This window comes from Dromiciops gliroides, chromosome 4 (assembly GCF_019393635.1).
Source record: "Dromiciops gliroides isolate mDroGli1 chromosome 4, mDroGli1.pri, whole genome shotgun sequence".
In the NCBI taxonomy this organism is placed as follows: Eukaryota; Metazoa; Chordata; class Mammalia; order Microbiotheria; family Microbiotheriidae; genus Dromiciops; species Dromiciops gliroides.
In genome coordinates, this window is record NC_057864.1 from 185,411,831 (window position 1) to 185,434,509 (window position 22,679).

At 38.9% G+C, this 22,679-nt stretch overlaps 1 protein-coding gene across 1 annotated transcript in view; it reads right to left on the reverse strand.

The window, feature by feature from the left end:
• The window catches only part of SOCS7 (suppressor of cytokine signaling 7), a 46,900-nt gene that overhangs the window by 18,970 nt on the left and 5,251 nt on the right, over positions 1-22,679 (reverse strand). Inside the window, exons 2-7 of the mRNA XM_044002800.1 lie at positions 16,992-17,056; positions 13,899-14,003; positions 13,308-13,409; positions 12,287-12,417; positions 11,413-11,581; positions 7,738-7,866 (exon numbers count right to left, since the gene is read on the reverse strand). Coding sequence (XP_043858735.1) covers positions 7,738-7,866; positions 11,413-11,581; positions 12,287-12,417; positions 13,308-13,409; positions 13,899-14,003; positions 16,992-17,056 — 701 coding nt within the window. The remainder of the gene's footprint in view (positions 1-7,737; positions 7,867-11,412; positions 11,582-12,286; positions 12,418-13,307; positions 13,410-13,898; positions 14,004-16,991; positions 17,057-22,679) is intronic.

Sequence of the window (22,679 nt, forward strand, 5' to 3'; positions counted from 1 at the left end):
ATGATGGTGTACTTAAACTCCAAACAATCAACTAAAAAATTATAGCAACTTCAGTAGTGATTTCAGCAAACTTGCAGGATACAAGATAAATTCATACAAACCATCAGCATTTCTATATAATGTCAATAAAATCCAGCAGAACGATAAAGAGAAATTCCATTTAACATTATTACAGAATGTTACTAAAATACTTTTGGTAGCGGCAGCTAGGTGGCGCAGTGGATAAAGCACCGGCCCTGGAGTCAGGAGTACCTGAGTTCAAATCTGGCCTCAGACACTTGGCACTTACTAGCTGTGTGACCCTGGTCAAGTCACTTAACCCCCACTGCCCCGCAAAAAAAAAAAAAATACTTTTGGGTGCCTACCTACCAAGATACATAAGAACAACAAAGCACTCTACAGAAATAAAGACTAAATAATTGGAAAAATATTAACTGCTCATGGGTACAATGAGTCAAAATAATAAAATGACAATATTAATAAAAAAGAATATATTCAATGCCATATAGATTTATCAAATAATTACTTTATAGAACTAGAAAAAATAATGAAACTAATGTAGAGGCAAAAAAGGTCAAGAATCTCATGGGAAATAATGAAAATAAGTAAGAACAAAGGAGATAAGCAGTTCCATGTCTCACACTATACTACAAAGCAGCCATTCTCAAAACAATTTAGTACTGATTTAAAAAATAGAAAGATCGAAAAATAGAACAGTTTAGCTATACAATATACAAACGAAACTTTTCTAGTACCTTGGTATTCTATAAAAACAAAGATCCCTGGGAAAATTGGACAGCAGTATGAAAAAAATTAGATTTAGACCAATACCATACACTTTATTCTAAGAAAACTGCCAAATGGATACATGAGCTAGATATAAAGTCACATTATTTTTTTTTAAAGTCACATTATAAAACAAATTAGAGAAATACAGAAAAAATTACCTATCAGATCTATGGAAAGAAAAAAAGTTCATGACTAAACAAGGGTCAGAGAGGACTGAAGAAGATAAAATGGACAACTTTGATTACATGAAATTGAAATGGTTTTGCATTAAAAAAATCTAATAAAAGTTAAGGTTAAAGGGAAATTAACTGGGGGAAAAAATCTTTGCAGCAAGTTCTTCTGATAAGTCTCATTTCTCTGAAGGAACTGACACAAATTCATAAGTGAGAAAATAATGGATTTTGGAACACCCAGAGGCCCCCCTGGTTCAAGGGGATTACACTGATTGATTGGATTGACTTTGCTGATTGACTCACTTGAAGTTGGCTTGATTGAAACCACACCTACCTGAGAGCCTGGTGCTCAGGGGGTGGGTTCTCTGACTTCTGCACGTTCTGCTCATGGACCGCCCTCAAGTCCAGTGAGCCAATGGATTTGGGTGATGCTTGCCAATTAGCTTGGAGCTGTGTGTAGGGGCCACCTCTCCTTCAGACCCAGAGGGAGCTTTGACTCTCAGTTTTGGCTCTCAGACAGGCACGTAGTGGAAGACTTGGAGAAGGAAGGAGCAGGCCAGGCTGAGCTCTGGGCTAGATAGGCCTTTTCTTAACTTTCTGAGGCAGGTGTTCTCTTTTTACTAATACTTGGTATGCTTTAATAAATGCTTAATGCCCAAAACTGGTGCTAAAACTTCTAATTTATAAGTAACAAATATATTAAAAACCCCAGATAATTTTCCCCAAACTTGGGACAGAAATAAGGTGACCATATATAGTTTTACTCGCCACATAAGAGCAATTCTCTAACTGATAAATGGTATAAGGATATGAATAGGCAGTTCTCAAAGCAAGAAATACAGGCTAACTATATGAAAAAATGCTGCAAAAAATCACTATTAATTAGAAATGAAAATTAAAGGGGCAGCTAGGTGGTACAGTGGATAGAGTACTGGCCCTGGATTCAGGAGGACCTGAGTTCAAATCTGGCCTCAGACACTTGAAACTTACTGGCTGTGTGACCCTGGGCAAGTCACTTAACCCCAACTGCTTCACTAAAAAAAAAGAAAGAAAGAAAGAAATGAAAATTAAAGCGATTATGAGATTCCACCTCCACCTAATCAGATTAGCAAAGATAAGAAAAAAAGGAAAATGATAAATATTGTTGGACCTGTGAATGGGTACAGCCATTCTGGAAAGTAATTTGGAATTATATACAAGAAGGTACTAAAATAGTGTGTGCCATAGACCTAGCTATACCACTGCTAGATTAATAACAATGATAATGATAATAATAATAATATCATTTACATAGAACCTACTATGTCCAGGCACTGTGCTAAGTGCTTTATAAATATTATTTCATTTGATTCTCACAACCCTGGGAGGTAGGGATTATTATTCATCCCATTTAATAATCAAAAAAAACAAGAAAAGATCCTATATGTATAAAAATGCTTAAAGTTTAATTAAACTGATATTTTAAATTACAATTAAATATTTAAATGGAAATTTTTAATATTTAAATTACATTAAATTTCCATAACAGCAAAATCTTGGAAGGTGGGCAGCCTAAGGCCTGGACAGAAAGAGAAAAATAATACAATCCTTCTAAATTCCACATGACATCTTTGCTAAGTTAATTTTGGGGGGTTTTTTTGTTTTGTTTTGTTTTTGGTGCAGGGCAGTGAGGGTTAAGTGACTTGCCCAGGGTCACACAGCTATTAAGTGTCAAGTGTCTGAGGCCAAATTTGAACTCAGGTACTCCTGACTCCAGGGCCGGTGCTTTATCCACTGCACCACCTAGCTGTCCCCATAAGTTAATTTCTATATGTACTCTCTGATCTTTTTTTTTTTTTAATTAATAAAGTATTTTATTTTTCCCCGTTACGTGTAAAGATAGTTCTCAACTTTTGTTTATACAAGCTTTCCAATTTCAGATTTTTCTCCGTCCCTCCCCTCCCTCCCCCCTCCCCTAGACAGCAGGTAATCTGACACAGGTTTTGAGTTCAAAGATTTGGGTTCTAGACTCAGCTACTTACTGCCAGTGTAGCCTTGGGCAATTTAAAACATTTGGGTCTAAGAATTTGCTCATCTGTCAAGTGAGAAGTTAGAATAAATGACTTTTACTTAAATTTTAATTAGTTTATGAATGAATCTGCTTGCCTATTTTGTTACTTTCTGCCCTTGGGTACCTAAATGGCAATTTAAACCAAGATCACTCCAATGTTGATCTGACCATTTAGTTTCATGAAATAGTTCTGCCCAATATAAATCCACCTGCTGCCAAAAGACAATGTCAAATTGAAGGGATTAAAAACATACAGAAATCTGGGGCGGCTAGGTGGCGCAGTGGATAAAGCACCGGCCCTGGATTCAGGAGTACCTGAGTTCAAATACAGCCTCAGACACTTGACACTTACTAGCTGTGTGACCCTGGGCAAGTCACTTAACCCCCACTGCCCTGCCAAAAAAAACAAAAACATACAGAAATCCAAGATGGGATACCAGTAGCTGACAGGGTGTCATCAGCACTTGCTCTTCCCTAATTCTTTTCCTTCTACACAAGACCAGTCACCACTGTCCTCTCCTTTTTTTTCTACCACCACAAGAAAGCAACATTAGAGAAAGGAAGATTGGACAGCTGAACATCGGTGTTCTTGCAATGCCTAACCATTCCCTATAGTCCAGAGACTTCTGTCCTGACTTTAATACATTCCTCACAATCAGGCCATTACTTAGCACAATAAGTGGCCTCATTTCAGAACTTCAGCCACTTGATATGTGATTCTTAAAACATAGGTCTATATACTATCCACCCCCAGAGAAAGAATTGATATTGATTGAAAAAAAAAAAGAATACTTGTGGATTGTACATATATAACCTATATCAGATTGGTTGCTGTCTTGTGGAGGGGGGAGGAAGAAAATTTGGAACTCTAAATCTTATAAAAAGGAATGTTGAAAACTACCTTTACATGTAACTGGAAAAAAATTTTTAAATAAAATAAAAAAACAACAAACAACAACAAAACATAGGTCTATACCCTATAAAGAATGAGCCAAGCACTGGCCTTGGATTCAGGAGTACCTGAGTTCAAATCTGGCCTCAGACACTTGACACTTACTAGCGGTGTGACCCTGGGCAAGTCACTTAACCCCCCCATTGCTGCCCCCCCCAAAAGAATGAGCCAAAAAACAAAACAAGAATGAGCCAAGTGTTCAGCCTGAAATAGACTATTCATTGGTTCTCTTACACTCACCAATAAAACCATTTATCCCTGTCTATTGTATAACTAAAATAAATGTGTCATATTTTATATAACAAAGATTCTCCCAACAAGAGCTGGTAAGTAATGGAAATGAATCTGTGCTAAGCTGAACTCATATACTGTCCACATTACAGGACAAGCAAAAATAAACAGTGAGCAATGAATGGCTAAGAAGAAAGTAAGCTTTGTCCTCTTCAGCCCAGTGAAATTTAATTCTGTAGGAGGTAGCTTCAGTTGACATACACATAAAAGAAACCTTCATAACCTTCCCCAATTTGCCTCTCACAGTAATTGCAAGATCTCCCACAAGCAACAAACATGTTCGATCATCCCTAGAAAACTATTCTTTCTTTCGCCTACCCAGTTCACACAACCATCTTTTGGGTTGTCCTCTCAAAAGTCTCCTTTTTGGACTGGATTCCACTTCCTTATTTGACTGTCATCAACACTCCCTTCTAAGCTCAAAAACTCAGTATAGTTTGAGAATCTCATTTAAAACCCTTTCAAAGTAGATTAGATCACCTTTTTCTCTGTAGAGAAGTAATGCTAAGAGGTGACAATTCCAACAGAAAAGTCAGAGTCCTAACTGCTCCAAACTTCTCCCTCTTACTAAGCATGAGAGACCCAACTATGTGGACAACACTTTAGGAAGTATGAATACAGATAATTTATAATCCATTATGTCTTATTTAAATTATTGGGATTTATAACATTCCAACAAACTGGATCCATTCTATAACTGACATTCTACCTGAGGTTTTCCTGTACTCTTTTCACTTTTAGATATTCCCTCCATGCCAGCCCTACTCATATGCTGCATTTGGTCCCAAAGGAAATCCCAAAACCTTAATTTAAAAATGAGTCTTACCGGGGCAGCTAGATGGCACAGTGAATAAAGCACTGGCCCTGGATTCAGGAGTACCTGAGTTCAAATCTGGCCTCAGACACTTGACACTTGCTAGCTGTGTGACCCTGGGCAAGTCACTTAACCCCCACTGCCCCGCAAAAAAAACCAAAAAACAAAAACCAAAAACCAAAAACCAAAAACCAAAAACCAAAAAACCCCACAAAAACCCAAACCAAACCAAAAAAAAAAAAAAGATTAGTCTTACCTATCAGATTGGCTAAAATTACAAAAAAGGAAAATAATAAATGTTGGAGAAGCTGTGGAAAAATTGGAACACTAATGCATTGTTGGTGGAGCTGTGAACTGATCCAACCATTCTGGAGAGCAATTTGGAATTATGCCCAAAGGGCGATAAAGCTGTGCATACCCTTTGACCCAGCAATACCACTTTTGGGTCTTTTTCCCAAAGAAATCATGGAAAGGGGAAAGGGATCCACATGTACAAAAATATTTATAGCTGCTCTTTCCGTGGTGGCAAGGAATTGGAAGATGAGGGGATGCCCATCAATTGGGGAATGGCTGGACAAGTTGTGGTATACGAATAGAATGGAATACTATTGTGCTGTAAGAAACGATGAGCAGGAGGAGTTCAGAGAAACCTGGAAGGTCTTGCATGGGCTGATGATGAGTGAGATGAGCAGAACCAGAAGAACACTGTACACAGTATCATCAACATTGAGTGTTGATCTACTGTGATGGACTATATTCTTCTCACCAATGCAATGGTACAGAAGAGTTCCAGGGAACTCATGATAGAAGAGGATCTCCAAATCCAGGGGGAAGAAAAAAAAAAAAAGAACTGTGGAGTATAGATGCTGAATGAACCATACTATTTCTTTTGTTTTTGTTGCTGATGTTTTTCTATTTTGAGGTTTTTTGTCATTGCTCTGATTTTTCTCTTATAACATGACTAATGCAGAAATAGGATTAATGTGTGTATGTATATATAAAAAACCTATGTCAGATTACCTGCTGTCTAGGGGAGGGGGGAGGGAGGGGAGGGAGGGAGAAAAATCTGAAATTGGAAAGCCTGTATAAACAAAAGTTGAGAACTATCTTTACATGTAACAGGAAAAAAAATAAAATACTTTATTAATTTTTTTTTAAATGAGTCTTAAATTCTGCAGATTTTTCCCATTATTCTAACTAATGTATTCTGTCCCACCCCCATTACTTCTTTTCCTTCTTAGATAGGATAATGCTCTCCGCTCCCAATTTAGGGAACAGGAAAAGTAGATGACAAGAAGCAAAAGATGAGAACTGCTGAGATCCCTCAAATGAAGGGCAATCTTTGTACTGTCACTGCTGGTAAGGGTGGCAAGTCACAAATAATATCTATTGTTTGGTGGTGGGCTTAGAAAGGAACTGGGCAGAAATTATAGTGGTTCATTTTGTGTTAATTTTTTAACAGGCTTTAATTAAAACTGGATTCCCTGACATTCACAATTGCTCTGCTAAGCAAGTACTTGCTTGCTTTTCTACTTTGGCACAGATTAATCCTACAGAGCTGATTGTGTATTACTAAATTCTCATATAAATGCCCAGATGACTACGGCAGGAAACAAAGGACCACCACCAAGTGTCAACTGCTCACCAAATGCTTGGACAACAAAACCGAGATCAGTTTTCTCATTCATATGGTCAGATGAGCAGTGAGATTCATCCTCAATTTGCTAAGACATCACTATACAAGGGCACAGGATTTGGCACCTAACATGTCAGCAAAAACTAATAGCCTGAAAAAGTTGAAAATTGATGGAATGCCCATCAATTGGGAAATGGCCGAACAAGTTGAAATATATGATTGTGATGGAATACTATTGTGATATAAGCAGGAGGGTTTCAGAAAAACCTGAAAAGACTTATCTAAAGTGATGCAAAGTGAAGTGAGAAAGGGCAGCTAGGTGGCGCAGTGGATAAAGCACTGGCCTTGGATTTAGGAAGACCCGAGTTCAAATCCAGCCTGACACCCTCATTGCCTCACAAAATAATAATAATAATAAAGTGAAGTGAGAAAAACCAGGAGAATACTGTATATAACAAAAGCAATATTGTAACAATGATCAACTGTGGAAGACTTAGATACTCTGGATCCACAACAATTCCAAAGGAAGCATGATGAAAAATGCTATCCACCCTCCAGAGAGAACTAATGAACTTTAAATGCAGAATGAAGCTTTTTTTTTTTCACTTTATGTTTCTTGCTTTTTATTTATTTTGGAGGGCAACACAGCTAATATGGAAATATCTTTTTTCACAAGTATAATTGATACCGTCATATTGCTTGCCTTTTTAATAGGTAGGGTCAAGGAGTGGGAAGGAAGGAGAGATTTTGGAACTCAAAATTTTTTTTAAAAAAATCAATGTTGGGGCAGCTAGGTGGCGCAGTGGATGGAGCACCGGCCCTGGAGTCAGGAGTACCTGAGTTCAAATCCAGCCTCAGACACTTAACACTTACTAAGCTGTGTGACCCTGGGCAAGTCACTTAACCCCAATTGCCTCACTTACAAAAAAAAAAAAATCAATGTTAAAATAAATAATAATTAAAAAAACAAAGCAATGACCTAAAATAGGCCAGTATCACATGCAAGTCAATTAGAAGATACTAAAATCTTACCTGGAACCCTTGACCTTAAGAAATAGAGAAACTTTCCATTCTTGGAGTGCATGATGGCCCTCTTGATAAATTCCACCACTGACTGGCAACGGTCCTCAAACTTGGGGTGACACCAGAGGCTGAAAGTTCCTTTCATCAAAAAGTGAAAACAACTCATATTAGAAGGAAGTAGGGATGTTTTCTGTATCATCATGAGTCTTAAACCTTTTGGGGTTCGTGGTAACATCTGATGAGGCAAAACCTTGTGGAATGCCAAACCTCCCTGTCCCTACTTATAATATTAGGAAAATGGCAATACTAAAGTAATAGCTAGTCTGTATTAAGTAAGATAATTAAGTCAAGTCAGACATAAAAATGGTATAGACATTATCATATTGAAGATGCTAGGGGGCAGCTAGATGGTGAAGTGGATTCAAGAGGACCTGAGTTCAAATCCAGTCTTGGATTCAGGAGGACCTGAATTCAAATCTGGTCTCAGACACTCAAACTAGTTGTGTGACCCTGGGCAAGTCACCTAACCCTCACTGCCCCTCCCCCCAAAAGATACTAGAAGATTACAAGGTTCTGGAAAGACCCATATAACCCACAATTTCTGAAAGTTAAAGTCCAGGCAATTAATCACCTTCAAAAGGTAGCCTCTGGAAAGGGCTCTAACTCTTTATCCATTCATAATTCACTTTTAGGATACCAGAGAACCATCCCATCAAATAAATAATTAAAATAGTAGTAAAGATAGGAATAGTGACACTAAAAAAAAAATCAATTAGTTAAATCTTTGGGGATCTCACTTATCTTCTTGCGTATTGCAAGAAACAGACAAGACAGAAAGCTGTGAACTTGCAACCTTCTCTCTATATAAAGATTCCCCAGTCCTAATATGTTACAAAGATTTCCTTTCAAGACTTTAGCCTCAGGGCAGCTAAATGGTGGAGTGGATAAAGCACCAGCCCTGGATTCAGGGGGACCTGGGTTCAAATCTGGCCTCAGACACTTGATACTTACTAGCTGTGTGACCCTGAGCAAGTCACTTAACCCTCACTGCCCCACAGAAAAAAAAGAAGACTTTAGCCTCCTAACGTAAAGAAGGAAAGTGAACATTCTGGATGTTTGTTTTTTAAAAGCAGGAATCAGTAGTATCCAAAAGGTTCTGCCCCAAAACGTGATACTGATCAATGAAGGGACAGCTCACTATTCAAGGTGTCTCTTTAAAGAGAAAGACAAAATGTAGCACTGCAAACTGCTAAGTAAAAGCTACACAAACTTTCTATTAAAAACTCTTTTGATAGTTATAAAAATACAAATCATTTCTCAATTGATAAAAATGGTCAAAGGATATGAACACAGATGAAATCAAAACTATCTATAGTCATACAAAAAAATGCTCTAGATCACTACTGGTCAGAGAAATGCACATTAAAACAACTCTGAGGTACCACTTCACATATATCAGAGTGGCAAATATAGCAAAAAAGGAAAATATTGAATGTTGGAGGGGATGTGGGAAAACTGAGACACTAATCTACTGTTGGAGTTGTGAACTAATCCAACCATTCTGGAAAGAAATTTGGAACTATGCCCACAGGGCTATAGAACTGTTCATACCCTTTGATCCAGCAATACCACTGCTAGGTTTATATCCCAAAGACATCCCCAAAAAGAGAAAAAGACCTATTTGTATAAAAATATTTATAGCAGCTTTTTGTGGTGGCTAAGAATTGGAAATCATAGGAATGCCCATCAATTGAGGAATGGCTAAAAAAGCTGTGGTAAATAATAGTGATGGAATATTATTCTGCTTTAAGAAATGGCAAGCAGGATGATTTCAGAAAGGCCTGGAAAGACTTATATGAACTGATGTATAGTGAAGAGAGCAGAACCAAGAGAAGATTGTGCAGAGACAGCAGTATTTTTTGATGAAGAACTGTGAATAACAATTATTTTCGGCAATACAATGATCCAAGACAATCCCAAAGAACTAATGATGAAGCATACTATCCACCTCCAAAGAAAGTACTGATAATGACTGAACAGACTGAAGCATGCTATTTTTCACTTTCTTTCATTTTTTCTTTTATTCAAGTTTTCTTATACAATACAAAATGACTAACATGGTAATGTTTTGCATAATTGCACTGTATAACCCTATATTTGATTGCTTACCACCTGAGAGAGGTGTGAGGGGAGAAGAGAAAGAATTTGGAACGCAAAACTTTAAATAAAAATGTTCATCATTTTTTTAAAACCTCAATTGATTCCAAAAAGAAAAGGCGGGGGGGGGGGGGGGGGGGGGAGAAATTGAGTAACTGAAGAAGTGTATAAAATGGTTGTTCCTGTTATCTTCCCTACCTGCAATGTGAAGGTCAAACATTTATCTCTACTTTTCCTGTGTCCCGGTCATTTGTCATTTTCATTGGTTTATCAAAGTGCTCGGCTCTGCAATTTTTTTGAAGAACAGCTGGAAAAAAGGCAGCAGCTGACCCCACAGTAACATGACAATTCCCAAGCCTTTGGAACCAAGTTCCTTCCTCCTCCCCTTCTGCCCTTAGGAGGAAGAGGAGACTACTAGGGAACCATGAGACTAGAGCTCAAGATGACCTAAATGACCAACCCCTAGCACAAAGTGACACAGACCCCCACCCATGTCATTCTAAATAGGCAAGGAGAAAGGAAGACGAGAAAGTGCTCCACAAGAGTATGTAGGAAGGTCTTGCCTGATATGATGAGCTCCATTAGACTAAACAGAGAGAAAAGCTAAGATCACTACCTTATAAGTGATCAAGTGGCATCCTCAAAGGATCTCTATACTCCCATTTCTTTGGAAAGTATACAGATATTATGATGGAGGGCTTATTACCAAAGCTAAACCTCTATTACCATGCTGACAGACAAGAAGAGCTAATAATTCTATGCAAAGAAGGCTCTGAACAGAACAACCAGGAGATCAGAGCAAAAAACCTTCACCTGCACATCTGTGTAGTTTGTATGAGCCAGAAATACTAACAGCAAATGTCTCTAGATGTTGAGTTTAATCAAAGCATTAGAGAATTTATCTAATGACCCTAAGTCTTCCTTCTACCAAGAGGGCTACAGTGCTACTATTACTGGAAGCCTCTCCAACAATCTTGGTCACTCCCTCCTACTCATGAAACAAGATACTAAGAAAACCCTTAAATAAACCTCCCTCCCCCCAACATTTATTCTAGTGACTGACATTTGCTACCCTCCCCTATATCACCATCATGGAAGTCTCTTTTGTCATGATTCTTCCTATTTGCAGTCTCATCTTTTTTCCCCCCTTTGTAGGTAAGGTAGCAAGCTGATTATCTGGAAATAAGGGAACCCACTCAAACTCTCGGTCATGAGACCTCAAGCATTGAACTCTGAAAGGAAGTACTGAAAGCAAAGTTTATATAGATTACAAATATATTGTAGATTTTACATATGAATAGACTATAAATTTCTCAAGGGCAGGGATCATGTTTTCTACTTCTCTGCACTACATAGTCTCCCCCTACCTAAAATTTCTAGTACAAGGGTCGACCTACATTAAGCATTAATGTGATCACTGACCAATGATACTCTTTTCTCTGAACCTCAACATCATCTCTAGAGTCCTTTGCAGTTCTAAACCACTGATTCCAAGGCTCTTCACAGGAGAACGTCATTTGCTCTTACCTCTGTAGTGCTCCATTCTGGTATGGTGTGTGATACCCTGCGATCGGAAGCTGAGGCTCAGGATATATCGGGGATCAGAGCTGTCCCGTACCAGGAAGGAACCATCTGGCTTCCCCTTCAGCTTCATTTCAGCATCTTCCCAATTCATAGGCCCCCAATACCAACCACACTACCAAGACAAAAGCAGGTTTTTGGTGAACAAAATTGAGAAATGATAAATGATTTAAAACAGTCCAGCCCGCCAAAAGAAAAATACATCCTCAAGACATTTCAGTGGCTAAATATGTCAGGAACAGCCCTGCCCATTAGCAAGAGACAATAAGCCCATTGTTTTTCTAAAATGTACAGTCCCCAGAGAGTTAGTTATTCTGGTATTTCCAAGACCGGGGCACTTACAGAACACTAGTGCAAACTGATGTTGTTTGACTAAATGATCCAGCTACTCATGTAAACTCTCTCCCACCCCCAAACAAGACTCTCTCTACCATTCAAAAGTCTCTATGAATTAACAATTTAATATCCTTTTCTTCTCCTTGGACTTAACAAGACTAGAACATATTTTAACTATAGGCAAATGGGTCAAAGAAAACCATCCTTCCCCTACAGCAGAGGCTCTTAATCTGGACTTTCTGGATTTGTTTTTGATAACTGTATTTCCACATAAAAGATTTCCTTTTGAATCTTTTGTATTTTAAAGCATGTTTTTCTTAGAAGTCTCTAGGCTTCACTAGACTGCCAAGGGGGGTTTTAACACAAAAAAGGTTAAGAACCCCTGCCCTAAAGGAAAGGCCAAGGAATAGTAGGCACCCCAGTGATGAGGAATGGAATTGGAGTATGGGAAGGAAGGTACCTCTGGTCCCCAGCACAGTCCTACCTTCTCCAATTCCCGAAGGCTAGCTGCAAAGCTGCTAGAGTCAGGTCGGTAGAGAGGACATTGAAGGTGCTGGGTGGGTTGGTTATGTAGGGATTCAGTAGCTCGGATGGGTACAATCCGGGGAAATGCATCTGCAGGGCAACAGAGGTCATCTGTTCACTCCCCTAAAACAGGTATTAATTTCTGGGAGTGGGACAAAGCATTAGAGGCTAAGCTGGAAAAGGGAAAAGCCAAAGCAGTAGGAGAGAGCTGGATGGACCAAAAGAAAGCTGTGTGGACTTATGTGAGCTGTGAAGGCTAGTGAAGGATGGGTTGGGGTCTTTTACCCCACCAGAGGAACAAGGGAGCAACTCACTAACCTGACTAAGGTGACTACTTCAGGGGCTTCACCAGCCTAGAGCAGATTCCAACTTCTCCCACATCGAAGTAAAGTTCCAGGTAAAACAGCCTTGGAAATAGTCACTCGCCTACTTGCCCAGGGAGAGTAACAATTTATACCAGGCAAGTAGAAAAGAATGTTCAATTCATTCATTTTATTTCCTGGTAGGCTGGCAAAAGTGGGTATTGGCTGCTAAGTGTTTGGGACTTATTTACAAGGCTGCAGTAAAAACCAAAAGCTTAGAAAAACCACAATACTATTCATAACCAGTTATTCATAAAGCCTTTCCACTTTTATGAAATGATCTGGGCAACTATGCAAGGCCTACAAATTGGTCACTCCTAGTAACCAACAGGGAAAATTCAATAAGGGGACCCCAATTCCTAATAAAATCTGTTTCACTCAAAAAAGTAAAATGTTTAAAAAAAAAAAAAAAGACAGCTCAGACTCACTCTTAGAAGTCTAGCCTAGCCAAGGGGGCAAGACTCAAGTTTTCTTTTAGTTTTAGATTTTTCAAATAGAACTCCTCCCTTCTTCCACCCAGCCCCCACTTTGACCCTGACTTCCATCCCCCACCCCACTCAGGGTTAATCACACCACATGCCCTACTTTCTCAAGTCTTGCCACTAAAGCTAAGCTGACCTGGGGCATGGGGCGGAGGAGGTGGAGGCAAGGGAAAGGACTGCAGGGAAGACCCCATCGGAGCCACTAGGACAGATGTAGGCAGCGTCCCACTGATATCATCTAGAAGAGAGAACAAAAGCAAGCAATTCAGAAATGGAAGAACAGAGTAAGCAGTGGGAGTAGCAAGCAACAGGATATCCACTAAAGCAATATGGGCTTATCCTTCATCCTGCCTCTGAAGGCAGATCCCCGAAACCACCTTAACCTGCTTGCATTTGAATGCAGGATGGGAGAGAGATTTGGGTAGAATGTGTTTGGGAAAGTAATGATTCTATTTCTAAAGTAGCTCAGTGGCAAGAGACCCGGGGAAGGGTGGAAATGAAAAACTCAAGCCAATACACAGAAAGCAATGGTACCAAAACATGCAAAAACTCCAGCTTCAGGGAGGCAAAGGAAGAAAAAAAGGATAGGGCAGAAACCAGAGAGGCCAATCCTAGGAATCCATCAAAGGCTCACTTGCTTCCTACTAAAGTAAAGCTTGTCTTTTGAGCACTCCTTACACCCCCACTCCCACATGGCAGGAAAGAGTGAAGGGGAGAAGCACTGTACCTAGGAGGCTGAGGCTTCTTCGTGGAGGAGGAGGGGGAGTTGGAGGGTGTGGAGAGGTCAGACCTCGCTGAGAAATGTCCACGTCCACAAGTGACACTGTTTCACCTAAGGGATTGATTCATGGAGCAAGCATGTTACAGAAAGGTACAAAGGGGAGGCTAAAGACCAAAAGCAAGTGAAGGTTAAGGATGGCTGGATGGGCCACAACTCTTGAAAAGTCCAAAGCCTATTTTGTAGGACTTAAGTCTTCACTGCACAGTAGTAAAATTCATTTTAAACCTGGTTATCTATTTTGAATATTCAACACAAAATAAGTGGCATTTGGGGAAATGACATATATGTAGGAATCCACAGTATAGGTTCTGCCAACACCTTGTGGTATAACCTTTGGGGAGGGAGATATACAGACACACATATACATAAACCCTACTTATCACAATTCATATTCACACATTCTTGGCCAAATAAGTATCAGCTAGTAAAGTTCTGCCCTAGGGAATAAGGCAGGGCACTTGCTACAAGTTCATTTAAAGCGACAGAACAGTATCTGTAAGACTGGCAAGGATAACAAAGGTAAGGACCCCAAACTACCAAACAATTATTTCCTTCTAGAAGGCTCTGATTTTTACAGAGCGCTTTGCCATCAGTCTTTTTTTTTTTAATCTAAGATGAATCCAAAAAGCTAAAACCACATAGGCTGAAAACCATATCTACAACCCTAAAAGTCATTCATTCCAGTCAAAGATCACAACAACTACAAGAACACTTCAATAGGATCCTGATGAAAAGATGCTGGTTTCATTCAGAAGACAAACATCAATCCCTCAGTTAGAAACAGTGGTTAACTCCTCTATCAGGATCAAAAGAATTAAATATAAGTCTTATATTAACCCCCCCCCAAAATTAAACTAAATTAATCTCCCCCCTCCTTTATAGGGGCCAGAAAAGGCCATAAGGCCAAGGAGGAAAAAAATTTGAAAGCAATCTGAACAGCATCTATAAATGCTTCCATACAAGTACATATAGAACTATGCACAATCAAGTCAGTCACCAAGAATCCAACTACTAACAACCTAATTTACAGATATGAAAACAAAGATGTCCAGAATGGTAAATGCATGTCATTTTTTACAAGGTTGCATGTGAATCAACAAAGTTTAAGGAGTCTATACAAGAACCATGACACTCTAAAATCAAGGAGGGGGTAAGAACTGGCAAGAAACATTTATTATTTAATTCGAGACTTGGGGCAACATGACGTCATTTTCACATCACAAACAACCTACTGTCCAGTTCAGATATTTCCTCGATATCACCATACTAAGAAAAGGTATAAAATCTAGGACAGTTCAGAAAGAGGAATTTCAAGAAGGTTTTGACTGGTTTAATCCTGACCAAAGCTCAATACAAAGTACTAAACCACAAAAAGTTATGGCCTTATTTTCATAAAGACCATTCATCACTACAGTCTATTCAAAGAGAAGTCTAACAACATCTTCACATGAGAAACAAAGGCTTACCCTTTTTGGAGGGCCTCCTCAAACAAACCAGGAAGCTGTTATCCACAGGACATGAAACATCCCTTCCTGCATTCCTAACAGTGATCTCTGCTAAAACTAAAATAGGAATGACTTACATTGGACACAAAAAAGAACCCCCTAACAGCTGAAAGGCAGGTAACATATGAAGACTACATAATTCCCTTCCCTGGAAGTCTTTAAAAATAGACTACATAATGCTGAATCCAGTCTACTACTAGTTAATCCATGGATATTCCAGGACAGTACTGTCACACTCAAACAGAAACTGTGGGCCACATGATGACTTAGAAAACCATAAGTTAATATTATCTATCTTGTATTTTTATTTATTTCATCTCCTACTACATTTTCATGCAGTTTGGGCAGTACTTGGAGTTTTGCAGGCTTTGCTGGCTCCTACCTCTGCTCTAGGAATACAGAACTCTCCAATGGGTGTCTTCTGCACTGTGATCATATAAATTAGCAACTCCTACTTTTTATCCTCATGTTATAAAAAATTTATGCATCTGATTGGGGGACTCCCTAATCATAAGCAAGTGCCCTTTACCTCAAGCTACAAGCATCCATCCTTCTTTCTGTTTAATCAGCCCTAAAATTCTAGAATATACTCAACACCATAAAAACAGCCCTTTCTATGGCCTACCCAGAAGGGCAATTTCTGGGACAGAACTCAGATTCGTTCTTCCTTTTAGGTTGTCAGAAATGAATCAACAATGTTTATTCACCACCTATGAGACACTCTGCTAGGCACTAGGCATATACAGACAAAAATGAAAAAGTCCCTCCCCTCAAAGAGTTTACATTCTTTCTAGGGAAACAACATATATGCATATAAGGATAAAGAAAACGGGGCAGCTAGGTGGCGCAGTAGATAAAACAACGGCCCTGGATTCAGGAGTACCTGAGTTCAAATCCGGCCTCAGACACTTGACACTTACTAGCTGTGTGACCCTGGGCAAGTCACTGAACCCCCACTGCCCGGCAAAACAAACAAAAAAAAACATATACAAAGAAGCTACAAGATAATTTGGGGATGGGGGAGGACAATTAGTCATTTGGCATATGGAAATCAGGAAAGGCCTCCTGAAGGAGGTGGTAACTAAGCTGAGTTTTGAATGGCATTAGAGAATCCAAACAGTGGAGGTGAAGGAGGAGTATATTCCAGGTATGGCGGTCAACCTGAGTACAAAGGCATAGTGCTGGGATACAGAATATTGTATGTGAGTAGCAACAAGGCTAACTTAGACAGACTTTTAGAACATGTGATGTGAAGTACAGTTGTAATGCACTTGGAAAGGTAAGCTGAAACCAGATTCTGAAGGACCTAAACCAGGAGTTTGTATTCTGCCCTAGAGGCCATAGGGAGCAATTAGAGATTTTTGAGGTGGTGAGAAACTTGAGAGAGAAAGACCAATTAGGAGGTTATTTCAACTGTCTTGATGAGGAGTGATAGGGGCCCGAGCTAGGGTGGTGGCAGTAGGAAGAAAGGGATAGACACTTAGAGATATTGTAAAAGCAGAAGTGACTAGAAAGACAAGTATACCCAGCTTACCTGTGAAGAAGGGGCTGAAGGAGACCGGAGAAAAGGCACTTTGAGTTCTTGTCAACCTGGGTTTCCTGGGAAGAAGGAAAAAAAGAATGAAGGAAGAGAAAGAAAACCTGTGCATTCAATTCATTAGAAAACTCAATTTCAGATGCATTGAAAAACAAAAGAAATCCCTAGTCACTGTTGGTAAGAATCTTGTAATAAAGCCTAAAATTTAAAAGGTGGGGAAATGAAATAATTAAGCAGCCTTTTGAACAGATTTGGCTTCAGAATTCAATAGCCTACAAAGCAATAAGAAATCCCTCTGGATCTCCATCCATACCCCAGCACATTAAAAGAGTAAAATACCTTGAGTGGTAATTAGCAAATCCATTTCAGGAGGAAGGAATCAGATGTAGAGTCGATTTTCATATGAGAGCCAAGAAAGAGGCTCCAAACCTGAATGGAAGCCAGAGCATAGCATCGGTTTTCCCACTGGGGACTGCTGTTAGAATTGGAAGCCTTAAAAGATACCCATGGAATGAGCTTACACTTGAGTACAGTACTACATGAGACACATGTAGTTCTCAACTACTTTTGCACAAATAAACCAGGAGGTCTCCAAGCCCTCAAGAAAAGCCCCAGGGAACAGTCAAATTGAAAATCTTAAGCATCAATTAACAAGTGAGCTCCCACAGTGAGCTGGGCATAGTCCAGACCCCAAAGAGACCAATTCCTGTCCTCTCTGAACTGCTTAAGGATAACATGTGCCAGTAGATGCAATGCTTTTCTTTAACTTTTTCTAAGGGACATTTTCTTGAATCTAGTCAAAGCCCCATCACCTGTCCATCACTGGCTAACAGCTGCTCACACTGAAAGAATTCTCACCGTGTTCCACCTCACTGGAGTCAATGAAGGAAATAGAAAAGCCTATTATAAATCCATTTCTAGACTGAATTTTTTCTTCCCTAACCCACCTTTCCCCGACCCTTCCTGCTCTTATTCTCTCAAAGACTTTCCTGGTATTAAGGCTCTTCATCAGCATTATCCTATTCATCAGCATATACTCCAACTCCAGCAGGCTATCTTTATGAAATGAAAAACTGGGGTTCCTCCTGGGCACCAACCTGAAAACTGATTCTGTAAGTTCACAGTAATACCTGTTAGAACTGGCTTCTCGATAAGAAACTTGAATATTCGAGAAGGTTCTAATGAAGAGAAACCCATGCTTGGAATGGATTTGCTTCTCACCTCCGCCTCAGACTCTGCTTTCCTTAAAGATTCTGCTTAAATGCAATCTTCTATAGGAAGCCTTTCCTGATTTCTCTCCCCTTCCCACCTCCTAAAAACACCCTAAATTCATTTTATATATGTTATATGCATACTTATATGTATACATGATAATAAATAAATTTAAAGTCTCAAAACAACAAAGCCAAAGAAGTCAGCTTACCTTTTACCCTAAATGCTCACTCCCAAACCTAAACTAATCTTAATGCTGGCCTACTAAAGCAAGATCTCTTTGAACGGAAAACTATATTTTACACACACACACACACACACACACACACACACACACACTCATAGTTATAAGTTATAGAGGAGTTATATGCTGAAAAAGCAAGCTCCTTTTAGGGCAAATGTCCCTCCCCCTGCCTTTTTTGTTTTTGCTATCTCCAGCACCCAGTTCAATGCTTTGCATGTAACAGACCCTGGTGATTCTTTCTCCACATCATCTCTCCCATCTGTCCTCTTCTCTCTAATCACACCCACTGCCACCTCCTGGACTTCTGCAACAGCTTCCTAATTGGTCTCCTTTACTCAAGTCTCTCCTCTCTCACACATTCTGCATACAATTGTCCAAGTGATTTTTTTCTAAAGCACATTTCTAATCATGCTTCTCTCCCATTTAAAATCCATTGACTATAACCTCTAAGATCAAATACAGTTAAAGCAGAATAGCCTTCTAGTTGTTCTTCCTACACATGCTACATTCCATCTCTATGCTTTTGCATAGATTCCCCCATACCCAGAATACACCTCTGCCTTACCTCTAAGGATTCTAAGAAATCCGTGTTTCCTTCATAGGTCAGCTCAAATACCGCCTCTTTATTTGACCTCCACCCTAGATGCTGGTGCCTATCCATTCCAATGACCTTTTACTGTGTACATAAATGTGTTCCCATCAACCCTGATAGACTATAACCTAATGGACCACAGCATCCTTTCCTTCTTTAAAGAACCATCCCAGCCAATGTAAAACAGATGCCACTATTTCCACACCTTCAAAACAAAATAATGAAGCCATACTGTAAAGACCTAAGGAGGAAAACTGAGAAGCTGTCTCGTTTCCACAACCTGGCTACTCTTCAATTCTTCCCTGTAACCTCACTCCATGCTGGGAACAGACACACACTCTGACTTGATGCACACAATGTACAACCCACCCCTTGATAACTCAGTTGGCTGTATGGAAAAAACAAAAAAAGATAAGCAGTGCTTATCATGTTGCCTATAGCTGTCTGAAGCTCAGTTCTAGCATGCAGTCCTCCTTAAAGGAAGATTTAACTCCAGTGAATAAACATCTATCTTTAAATCTGCTACAGAGCTTCCAGAATAATTTTTTAAAAATAACTTGGGGACACAATATTAAACTCAGTAAGCAGAAACCTAAAGCATTGGCCTTTCAAAAGGTTCACACCTCAACCATTTGGCCATTTGCCTTTTTCCAAAGAAAACTACACTACTCTGCCATCTGCCCATGCTGGAGACTATAGTCTCTTTAGTGCCAAACCCTGAGGAATGGCAGTACCCAAAATGCACACATCTTGCGGAGGCCTTCTCACTTCAGCTCATCTTCTCGCCTCCGCATTTTAAAAACCAAGAAGAGGAAGAGGATGAGGGTAATTTCTAGGATCTGGAATTCAACAAGCTCGGAACAGAAAGAGTATGTGAACTTAAGCCCAGGCTCAGTCATTCAAAAGCCCAAAACAGTTTCACCTGATGAACTAGGAGAGGTATAAACAACTGAAAGGCTAACAATTTACCTCCTAATATCTCTCCAGGAAATCACCCAATTAAAGACATACCAGGTTTGGGGATCAGTGTTAATGTATCAGTAACCTAGTTGGTTTTCTTTCAACAAATGTACCATTTTTGTCCATAACATCCCCACCACCACCACCAAATTAACTCCCTAGGTTATGTAAGCAACATGCCAGGATGCACAGCAATGTCATTATGTCCTTACCAGCAACGGAAAACGTATAGGGAGAGTGGAGCACACATGGAGACAGGAAATCATGAGAATTTGGCTAGGCAGTACATGAGCTGCTTGAGCAGAATGGAAGTTAAAGTTCTGGGCAAACTACACCAGATGTAGGCTAGCTGCACTATAAGATGATTCCACAATCCAAATCACTAATTTTGCCTCAACAAATTTATAGGCATGTCATAGCCTTAAACAAGGGTAAAAGCAATGTTATAGCATAGACTAAACCAATGCAAGGTTTTGTCTATGGCTAAATACAAGTTACCTGTGAAAGTCAAACTTTCTTCATTAACCCTCCATTCATCCATCTCCCATATAATCTCTAAGGTATATATACCCTTTGAAAAATAAATGAGTCAAAAAAAATAGAAAAGTTGACCAATGACAAGAATGAAATACACACAACCCAAAAGCAACCAAATACATTGGGATACAGTGTTTGATAAGCACACGGATTCCTACTACTGAGTTCAGAATTCCATTTTCAACAAAAACTACTTGCTGGAAAAACCAAAAAACAGTCTAGAAGAAATTAGGCTTAGACTAATGTTTCATACCATATACCACAATACTACAAACTGAAACAGAACCCAGGTATAAAGGGTCACATCAGAAAGAAATTGGAAGAAGATACCTTTCACAAGCATGTCTAGAGGAAGAGGTCTTGACCAAGAAAGGAATAAAAGGAGATCTCATTAAATAAAATGGACAAATTTGCCCCAAGTCTTGCACAAACAGAATCAAGGCAATTAAAATTCAAAGAAAAACAGTTAACTGGGAAAAAATCTTTGAAGCAAATTTCTCTGGCAAAGGTCTAATAAAATATCTAAGGTATATGGGAATGGATATAAATATATAAGAACTATGGGACAGCTAGGTGAGCTAGGTGGCACAGTGGATAGAGCACTGGCCCTGGAGTCAGGAGGACCTGAGTTCAAATCCGACCTCAGACACTTGACACTTACTAGCTGTGTGAGTCACTTAACCACAAGTGCCTCACTAATGTGTGTGTGTGTGTGTACATATACATATATAAATGAACTAGAGACAGTTCCCAATAGATAATGATCAAAGGATATGAAGAGACAATTCTTAAAAGAGAAGCAAATCAACAACTATATGAAAATTACTTCAAAACACTAATAAGAGAAATGCAGATTATAATTCTGAGGTTCCATTTTACACCCCAGATGGGTGAAAATAAAAAATGGAAAATTAAAATAGTTGGGAAGGGCTTTAAGAGAGCAAAGTAATACTAATGTACTGGTGTGGGCTGTGGATTGATCTAAGCATTCAGGAAATTAATTTGCAACTATACCTAAAGTTATTAAATTTTTCATACCCATTTGGCTCAGTTTTACTACTATTAGCCACATACTCCCAAAGAGATCAAAGGGGGAATAAAGGATCCATATGTACAAAGATATTTATAACAACATTTTTTAAAACAAAAACCTGGAAATAAAAAGAATCTCCATCAACTGTAGAAGAGATGAATATGGTATGTATAAACAATGAAATATCACTAGGACATAAGAAATTATAAAAAGGATGAATTCAGATAAAACTAGACTTATTTGAATAATGATACAAAGTGATCGGAACCAAGTGAACAATTTATATAATACTGTATCGGAAAACAACTCTGAAAGAAATAAGAATTCTGATGGAGGAAATGATCAATCAGGAATTCAGAAGACTGTAAATAAAACATGCTCTTCTACCTCCTGGCATAAAGATGATGGACTAGAGGTACAGAAAAAGAATATTAAGAATATATTTTCAGCCAGGACCAATGTGTGAATTTGTTTTGCTTGACTCTACTTATGTTAGAAGATATTTTGGATTTTTATAAGGGTAGGGAAAGACTGATAGTGATGACAAAAAATGGGGGGAAGATATCAATGAAATTTATTCTTTCAAAAAATACACAGAATGAAGTTCAGAAGGATATCTATCAAGATAAGTCAATAAGCAATTATTTAGTGATTGCTAAGTGCCAAGTACTATGTTAAGTACAAGGAATACAAATGCAAGGAAAAAGAAAGTTATTGACCTGAAGGACCTTAAATTCTAAAATAAAGGGAAGATAATCATAAAAAAGAAAGTGAAAGGCACTGGGGGTGGAAGGTACCCTCTCAGGGACATGGTGAAGAAAGAAATTTGGAGAGTCAGGAGACACATGGGGCAGTGTAGCTATCACTGGATTAAATTTAACATACATTTTTTTAAAAAGTTACGTGAAAGAGATTCACAGTTTCAAATACAATCCTCATTTTTTTCCATTCATGTATATGGAAATATTTGTGTTTATTTACACGTCAAGTTCACATTTGTCAAATTCATAACAATAAAAAAAAAGAATTGAACAACAACAACAAAAATCACCAAGCTAGGTTGTCACACGTCAACCCCAAAGCTTTACAGCCCAGGAGTATATTAAT